Consider the following 10160-nt stretch of genomic DNA (forward strand, 5'->3'; position numbering starts at 1 on the left):
TACCTCAATCAAATCATGGCGATAAAATAAGTCAGTGTACTTACTAGGTATCCTGCTACTGGAAACACAATTTTCCCATGAAGTTTGTGACCGGTTAGAAATTGGTCGAGTTCCTTTGTAAGGTCTACGTTATATTTACATTCTCCCGACATTGAACTTTGTTCCGCAAAGTTGACAACCGTCCATTTCTCTGAGTGGTCCCACTCCACCAATGAGTTAATCATTGTGGTACCGCGACCAACTGGATATTGTACCGGTGGATACATTCGTGCAATTTGAGGTTGGGCGCCAGCGTTGAATATCCTACAAAATAACGTGTTGGAAACACTCATAAAAGATCAAGGCGTACTTTCCAATCGCCGATAAGAAGAAATCTACATTATTCGAAGCGGCTCTACTAACAAGGCTGATGTTTGTGCATTCAGAATGAAGCGTTCTCTTTAGTATGGCTTGCAGTAGACCATGCGGGGCAATTTCAATTACAATAGCGTTCTTAGGAATGTGTTGAATCGCCTCGTAAAATAAGACCGGTGCAATTACGTTAGTGATATGGTACTCGGCTGAACAAAGCTTTCCACCGAGAGTATCCCATGCGGACTCTGGAAATGACGAAGAAATCCACTTGGAACTACGTGGTTTTGGATGTGGGATGATTTCATCAAAAGCTTTTTGTAGAGCAGGTACAGCATTTGCAATGTAGTTGCTATGAAATGCTAAACCGGCACTCGGTACTGTTCTGGAAAAGATTCCGTCGGCGGTTAACTTGGCAACAAAATCATCAACTAGATTTTCCGGACCCGTTATGGTCACGTTGTCTTTACTATTGTGACATCCGATCCCAATTCCTGGTGGGCAACGCTTTTGACACTCTTCCAATGACAAACCTACAGCGGCCATTTTTCCTTTCGGCAAATTATTTTCGAGAAGAGCCACACCGCGTTGGTAAGCCGACTTTATTGTTTGCTCACGGGTTAAACCTTGATCCGCGTAGGCACATGCTGGAAATCATTAATTAACTGAGAAACAGGTAGAAAGTACTTGCCAAGTTCTCCTGCCGAATGACCTACGAAGCCATCTGGTTTAATTCCTAATGTACTTAAGAAATCAGTTAAAGCAATTTGTACAGCATTAATAGCCACTAAAGAATTTACAACATTTTCCAAACTAGTAGCGCTGCTATTCAAAACAAGGTCTTCCACATCTACACCGTATGGTTTCAAAATTGCAGCGCATTCTCTAATAGAATTTCGGAACTCTTCAAATTTCATCATGTCTTTAGCCATGTGGGGCCACTGACATCCGACACCGGTGTAAACGTACCAAATGGGTCGTTTCTCAGATGTAACATTTGCGATTTCTGGTGCAAGTTCCTTGCCTAGAAGACGGTAACCTCGGAAGCCGTGGCCAGTTATATTATGCGAGTGCACGCTGTTAAGCAGTGCCATAAGTTCAGTGTCATGCTTGTTTTGCTCCACTCCATCCAATAGCTTACAAACAGAATCATGTGTTCGACCTGAAACCGTCACCAGACGAGGTATCGTTACGGGAGCCGCGACTTTCTTGCTTTTTGGATTAGAACGTAGTACGACGTGAATATTTGCCCCCCCAAATCCGAAGGAGTTGATCCCAATTATCCCTCCGCTCCAATTCTTATTTTGGGCAACCACCTGAAACGCAATACTTTAATAGTAGCGTGTTTAAAGCATCGCATACCTCAAGTCTTCCGTCACTCAATGCGGCAATTTGGGTATTTGGAGAAGTGAAGTGAAGGTTCCTTGGTAAAATTCCGCATTCCATTGCAATAATAGCCTTCGCTATACCGCATACTCCCGATGCAGACTCAGAGTGGCCCAAATTACTTTTAATAGACCCTATGGAGAGCGGTTCTTTACGATTTTTGCAAAGTACTTCTGCTATTGCGTTTAACTCTTGAGGGTCCCCTGCTTGAGTCCCCGTACCGTGTGCTTCAACAAAAGACACACTCACTGGGTTAATCCCGAATTCATTATATACTTCTTCCATTAGTTTTCTTTGCAATTTACACGACGGGAACGTAATTCCTTGCTCCTTGTAACCGTCGGTGTTAGACTTTGCTCCTAAAATAGTCGCATATATTCGGCGCGCATTTTTCGCCCTTTGCAAAAATATGGCACTGATCGCTTCTGCACGTACAAATCCGTTACCAGACTGATCAAACGCTTTACACTTCCCTTCCTCGCTTAGCATATTTAGTCGATGGTACTGAAGAGACATTGTAGGTTGTAGGCAAACATTGGAACCGCCAACCACTGCAGCATCGCATTCACCAGCTCTAATTGAAGCGAATGCTCTCTGAAATGCCATCATACTGCTAGAGCAAGCCGTATCGATGCACATACTGGGCCCGATAAAGTCAAAAAAGTACGAAATTCGGTTGGCAAGCATGGTTCTTTCCACACCCGTCGCACAATATGCACTGACTGTATCAGGACTATGTCTCCAGTATGCGCCAGTGTCACTTCCATTCACACCTACGAATACTCCAACTCGATTCCCTTTCAATTCAGATGGATTGTATCCGGCGTCCACGATTGCTTCATAAGTAACTTCCAAAAGAATCCGAGCCTGGGGGTCCAAGACATGAGCTTGTTTTGAATGTATTCCAAAGAACGCGGCATCAAATTGATCTAAGGTTTTCAGCTTTCCCATACGTGCCGGAAGCCCGTGCAGTTTGGCAGGCCATCTTGTTTCATCTGACGTCACCATATCGACACCATCCAACAGTTTTTGCTTGAGCTCTTCGACAGTATCGCATTCTGGAAAACGCCCCGATATACCGGATATAACAATTTCATTTTCAAGGGGAGCACTTGCTTGGTTGCTTTCTACAGGCATTATCGCGAAGATGTGGTAAACCGAATCTAAATCACGGGATTATATATTGAATTACGTTATCTTGGATTACACCGATCCTACTATAAGCAATTTACAGCACTTTAAACTTTTGTGGCGTACAGTTGTTTGGCAACCTATGCTAGCTAACAGTCCTTGTCAACCTTTGGGGAAATTACATAATACCATTGAGTACTTCACTCAACGATAATACTTTAATTATATTAAGTAGCCGCGCAAGTACTTAATTGCGAACAATTATGGTGCAATTGAGGATCAGTTTAAATAAGAAGGCAAAAAATAGGGTATTGGATGGAAACCACTAATGTTCATCTAAAAACTAAAAGCACCACAGAAGTAATGAAGGTATTTAATTACTTTTTTACGCCATTTACACACTGTTTGCGCGTGACAAATCCGCCTTTATAACGTGGCAATTTTCCTAAAATTAGAGCAAGTACGTCAAATTATACGATTATTTCGAGTTTTGTTAATCCTGGCTGTGTACTTTTTTAATGCTATCATCAAATATTAAGGGTTCTCAATTTATGTTTGCCAACCTTCGCTACATGAACAGTGGACAGGGGCGTATTGTGGATTTGATTGCACAGCTCTGCTAGAGGTGCCTCTGCAGAAGGTCTTAAGTTGTTCTACAGTCTATACTACTCCGGTACGTATCTTACGAACTAGAAAAATTGCAGGAAAACCTAATTCGGAGTAGCCGGCAGAATCCTCGAAACTGATCTAAGGAAATTTCCATCTCTGCCACAGATAAAAAATTCTTAACTCAGCCCAGGTTCGAACACCCGACCTCCGACTTTATACCCCAACGTTCTACAATTGAACCACAAAGCCGGTTGTGTACCTAACCCCCAGGTTCTATGCTAAGTTCACACTACAATATCACGGAAATAAAATCAACCCGGCAACATAAAAAAAAATGGCCACCTGAATTTCCATAGGCGCGATCATGATTTCAAGATCATGATTCGTAGGATCACGTTTTCCGAAAGAACGCGCGGATTTAAATTAAACTATGGTTAAGTTTACGTAGTAGGTACACATTTGCATTCGAATTACGTATTTTTTGTTTGGATTATGAAAATAATTTAAATACAAGTGGAAGTACTTGCACGATTATGTTCCTCTTCAGTTACAAATATTGACGCTATGACCTGGAGTACGGCAGGGAAGGAACACAAAATAAAACGCATTATGTACGTTAACGCAAAGCAAGAAAATCCCAAAGTACACAAGATGTGTATCATCTTTCGTGTAATAAAATTTTGTGAGAAACTGGATGGGAAATTACATGGTCTTGCTACTCAAACCAAAGTAACAAAATATGTGGAAATCAGTGAATCGCAACTGATATATTGCACACAGATTCTAAACCGAAAACTTTTTGTTAGTAGAATCTGGCCCCCGAGATAGGCAATTTACTCTTCGTTCAGGAAATTCAAGCCTACAGTTGAGAGTCGAGGTTGGTCCCGGAATTAGCTGTCGTAACTAGAAGTGCCTACAGTTATTGCCACCCCGTGGTCACCCCATTCACTGAGAAAATGAAACAATTCACACATATTTAAATATTTAATCGAATAACCTTAAATTAGATAAATCAGACCAAGACCATGCAATCAATAAATTAAAATTTATACCAAACATATTACGGAACATGTTACGGAAGAGAAATTAGACAAAACATAAAAGCATAATATCAATACGAACCAGGGAACATACAAGGCAAAAATAACGTAGAAAACTCCTTGCAAAAGAATGAGGATTGCTTTCATTACTTGAATCGTTATGAATTTATACAGTTCACAACTAACAATTTGTGCAATTTGAGAATGCCAAAATACATTAATGTAAGGTCATAGGACAAAAGCAATATAAAAATGTAATCAATGTTGACAAAACACAAATAGTTAAGGCCGATTTATAAACTTTACGTTCGCGTCGGCGTTCGCGTCCATCGTTGCAGAGCATATTTCGGTTAAGATATGTTTAGTTTACAGTTTGTTCATGAAAGGGACAAGAATTATTTCTGTGAAAGATTTATGATGATGAGATAAAAGACTTATAATAGTTATTTATGTATTAAGGGCATAATAGTGATGTTTATATTCTCGAGGGCGACGAGTTAAAAAGCTCGAGGGCCTATGGCCCGAGAGCTTTTTAGTCGCCCGAGAGTATAAACATCAGTTTATGCCCGTGGTACATACACAATTTTATGTTTTACAAATAGTTTTCTTCGTCAAAATTCGTTTACAAAATAATTCATTATGTTTGATCGAGTATGCGTGGTTCGAATTTGTTAATGTGATTGAAACCATCCAAACGTCAAACGTAATTTTAAATAATTCAATTCATCGTGAATGAGCAAGAAGTTCCAGAAACTATACGAAATAAGGCCAATCTTGTGATTTAGTATAAGGTATTGACAATTAATAATTGACGTTTGTAATTTTCAATGACCTGCAAATATTTGTTAGTTTTGTCATTAAGTATTAATGAGTTACTATGGTGATACTTAATGCCCTAGGGCATAAAGTGGTACTTTATGCCCGCGTATCACAGATATAAAATGTGCTATGATAGGTTAGTAAGACATAAATGATATTAATACACTTCACACGCCAAAACGAGCAACTTTGACAGTTTGACTTTGACACTAATTGGCGCGCCAAATGGGTACTCTTTTTCCATTGGTCAATATCTTCGATGAACTACGAACTGCCAGCGCGAACGCGGCCGACAAAGATTATAAATCGGCCCTTATGCTGATAAACAAGCCGCCGCACCGTAACTTTACCGGTCGCATCTGTGACATTGCTAAATGTCTATAATGACTCATCACTGACATATTGACATTTATCGTTAATCAAAAGTTCTATATAACAATTGAAATTTTATATTAAAAAATATAATGCAAAATACAAACTTAAGGAGAATAAATGCGTATTATTATTAGTATTATTATTATTATTTCCAGTAAAATTTAACACAAAACTCGTTAGTAAAATGACATGTCCTAACTCGTAAATTAAAGTACTCGGCCCAAGGGGGCCTCGTACTTCCGTATTTTCTCGCCAGTAATGTGTCATTTTCCTGACTTTTATGTATTCGTATTTTTCTTAACACTATGCCGAAAACCGCATTTTGATACAAACTGTTTTGCAAAAAATTTACTTTTTTCTTCATTTTTCTCGTCCATCTGAAAAGCTGGAGAAATCGCTTGGAAATCGCTACTCGGGGATTTTCGTTGTTGCCAAGTCCAGATATACCCTCAAACTTACCCGGAGCTAAATAGGCGAGGCGCTGAAGGGTGAAAAATTAACCGTGCCCAGAAATTGCTCGGAAGTGGGGTTTTTGCGGTCGACGAGTCTCCCTCAAAATTGCCCGGGGATGCGCACAGGTTGCGCTACGGGGGTGCCTATTTCGTGATCCCGTGTCTCTGCTAAATTTGACTCTTATATAGAGGTTTTATCTTTACCACATAATAATTTACCGGTACATGTTCTTGTTCAAAATACACGTACACCTTGAATACGAAGCAAAAAATCTTTCTTTGCCTCTCTCTCTCTCTCCGGAGAAGTGCGCCCTTTTTTAGAATATGGAAATATATCCCTGCAATGGTCAATTGTGCACTGGAATAAAACGCCAATGTTCCGTTGTGTTCGTATTAAAATTTTGGCCAATTAATTAAGTGTTTGTGGTGTGAGTAAATGTAACAAATAATTGTCACTTTAACTTTCCTACCAAATGACGTTGTGTACAAAACATTATTTATTGCACAAAGCACTACAAAATCGTTTTACGCAACTTTTATAAAATAGCTCCTAACCAGCTGTAACCGTAAGCGGTGCAAACGAAGAAAAAATCTTCGTTTATCGCAAAGAGTTTTTAAATACAGTACATTTAATTCTCTTTCTATGTGAAGAGCTCGTTTCCCAATTGAAAATGTTCCCTCGCGTAAATTTTTATCATTTGTAAATGAATCGCTTTGCTACAAATCAAGATGGCTCCTCGCACCTTGTCACCAGGGTTTCTTAACGGCGCGTTTGAAGAAAATAGCAGTGTCGTCCTTGATTAGAAGATTCCGCTCAAAATAAAAACCGACAATACCTTACCGCTGTTGGATTAAACGTTCTCCGTCAGCCACCTGGCACAGCTGAGATTTTATTGCCCTACAGACTCGAGCTTCAGTTTGAGAAGAAAAAAGGTATAATACAATGTTGCAGTACAATATTTAAAAACAAACTTAAAAATAGTAACTAACTGTTCGCGAAATTAGATACGAAAAAATATCACAATATACGATATACTAAAATTCTCACACCTAAAATAATACGTGAGTACGTACCTACTCTCTGAAGGTTCAAACTAGTCTACCCAAAACCTCCGCACCTACTGTCTAACGAATGCTCGCTTATCTCGAAAGATAAAAGTCTAGACACCTTTTTGTACTACGTATGGTAGTGTTATCGCCTTTTATTTCCAGACGTAATTTCGTTTTTGTTCGCTATCAAGCGGTATATGTGTAAATTTTCCTATGTTGACCAAACTATGAAATCAAAAAAATATACTTCTTTCTAAGTCTAAAGCGACCACCCGTTACAGCTTCTTGTGTGTCTTCAATTTTTTTGGCTCTTCCCTATGCACAACTAAGACGCCGACGGGGTTCTAAACGAGCACTAAACTTTACGTTCATGCAACTTTGGGGGTATGAATATATAATTTTGGTTGGTGATATTATGAGTACAATCAAACTTTTCTATCTCTTCTGGCCTGACCGAAAATAAGCGTAACTTCTGAAATTTAAATGACGAACCAATATCGACCATTCTAGACCAATTGTATACTTTGACGTCCATGATTTGATTCTACAATTTTCTCAAGTCGTGTTAACCCAATTTGAAACCACCCCGAAATAAAAATCAGTCGATCCTTGAATGAGCTCCCGTTACAGATGGTAACAGCAATTTTTCACCCTGAATAAATAATAGTTTTTACAGATAAATTAAGACCTACATTTTTACGTATGGGCATGATCCACCAGGAGATAAAGGAGCATATCCCCAATTTCATCGCAAGGACTTCGGAACACCAAGCAGATAAAGCTTAATGGTTTTATCAGATAACCCACAAAATGCCATTACACGTTTAATACAATGCGAAAGGATTGCTTCACTATTTATATTTTTCCGATAGATTATATCAAACTCGTTGGAACGGAAATATGTTCAGATTTCGATTTTAGCTTGCGAAAAGAGGGATTACGTTTGCAACATTGCAGCGTCTCTCAAAAATAGAACTTCGCCAGTTTTTATACGCGTAAACGATCACATAATTGCATGACAAAAGCACGAATAAAACTAAAAGCAAACAATTTTGCAACTGATATTTTTTAGTAAATAATTTATGTGTAATTTTATTACGCCTATCGAATTTGAAAATTCCCCTACACTCTAACATGCATGGATTTTCAATTCCCTTGCCGAAATTAATTTAATAGCCAATAATTGCTTGTCATGTTATTAGTCAGATTAAGGCCCTAATGTACTTGGAGCTTCGTTAGCTTAAAAAGCGATTAATTCGACCTGAAAATAACTGTTTGTAATGTAAGCCTGTAACCCCGAACTGGAAATATCTTGGTTACACGAAATGTTTGTTACTCTTTCATTTTTCAGAGTAAGTTCATTAACACGGACGAATTTTGAATTCCCTTTTTCCATGGCACTGAAGCAATGCAATGAAAAATTACTAACGAGGGAAAAATAAGAACACTCGGTATAGTATTGTAGAGGTCGTCACTCATTAGTGACTGTAAAGGAAGCCCCTTCAGGGTTTAAAATTTTAGTTTAGTTGGTTTACGGGATTTACCATGATGCTATTGTTATATTTGGCATGAGAACTAGGTGGAGGCTAAAGCTCCGAAGGTAGCTGTAAAGCATTATGCGTTACACCATGTGAGCATCGTGTTGCGCGGCCAAAAAGGTTAATCGAACGCCGGAAAAGTCATAGCAGGGTATTATAGTAGTATTTTGCGTGGGAGTTAAGCCGGAGAAGGGGCCATTTCTCGTTGAAAGCCGCGACAGAGCTCAAGTCGAAGAGCAATCTTGAGTGGCGTAAAAAAGTAGAAAGAAATTACGCGTGAAACAGCGATAAGAAATACGTACAGTCACGCGGCTCGGAATAGATGGACAAAAAAGTCAGTCCCCAAAAAGGTGAGCGGAGTGGTTAAATCGCGGAATAAACAAGTCATTAAAAATTATTAAGTAAAAACCGATGGGGATTAGGTTGTTGCTACGGGGGTTCCTTCTGGACTTGAAAATTACCATCGGTTCCGCCCGGCAAGGCAAACCGTCTTCTTCTCAGGCTGCTCAATCGATAAAAATAAATGCTCCGGCTAACTCAAATCGGTGGGCTTTTAACTCTTTTGAAACTGCGTAACAAACCTTAACCTGCCGCCTACCAGTCTCCTGCCTCAACTCCTACTCCTCTCTTTCCTTCCCCTCGTTCTTCGTTAAAGACATAGGCACATTGAAACCAAATAGATAATATATTTAAATGATATTAGAGATACAAACAAATTACAGGGATCTAGCAGTTCTTCTCTCCTCCTTGTAAAAAAAATAGCTTAACAATGACAACTAAACTAAATAAAAAATCCTACCAGGTGAGACTAATTTACTCAAGGGGTGGCCATCCTCTACAGTTTGAAAATTGCAACAACAGGTTTTTTACTCCAGCGTGGGCTGGGACTTATTTAAATAAACACAAAAATTTATCCTACTCTTTGGTAATCGTTCATTGGACTTTAATAAACAATCAAATCAAAATTTTTTACTATAGCTTCATTACCAAAAAGTGGGATTTTACAGAACGTTACAAATTTAATTAGACTAACCTTTACAACATTTGTACAGCCGATCTTGTGAACTGCTCTTTCCTCTGGTACAGGGTGGATGTGATGAAACCTGACACTTAGGTCTCTGTGACTTCCTAGGGGGTGGCTTGAAATTAACACACGGAAACAAAATCCACGGTGCCTATCCTTCCTCGGAACGAAAGCAAAGTTTAGTGTTTGAACTGAAGCTTAGTCCAGGAAATCCTTCGCGTGGCGAGTGGGAGACGGCTAGTTGCCAAAGTTTCTACGCAGCAGGTGTATTTAATTTAAACAGTGACCCCTACTATTTCCTTCCACCGGCTCTTAGAGTTTATTAACTTTGATCGCCTGCGGGAGACAGATTTTTGAGTTAGCGGCACGGCAGAACACAAATTTT

General features: G+C 39.2%; 1 protein-coding gene across 1 annotated transcript; it reads right to left on the bottom strand.

The window, feature by feature from the left end:
- Nucleotides 1-8: 8 nt before the first annotated feature.
- On the bottom strand, nt 9-2778 carry LOC116174593 (fatty acid synthase-like). The gene is made up of 4 exons (XM_031492532.1): nt 1714-2778; nt 1043-1667; nt 350-998; nt 9-303 (listed from the first exon to the last, which is right to left on the bottom strand). The coding sequence occupies exons 1-4, from the start codon at nt 2743-2745 to the stop codon at nt 9-11; spliced, it is 2601 nt and encodes an 866-aa protein (XP_031348392.1). The 5' UTR covers nt 2746-2778.
- Nucleotides 2779-10160: the final 7382 nt, after the last annotated feature.

This window comes from Photinus pyralis, unplaced genomic scaffold, assembly GCF_008802855.1.
Source record: "Photinus pyralis isolate 1611_PpyrPB1 unplaced genomic scaffold, Ppyr1.3 Ppyr1.4_LG6, whole genome shotgun sequence".
Lineage (NCBI taxonomy): Eukaryota > Metazoa > Arthropoda > Insecta > Coleoptera > Lampyridae > Photinus > Photinus pyralis.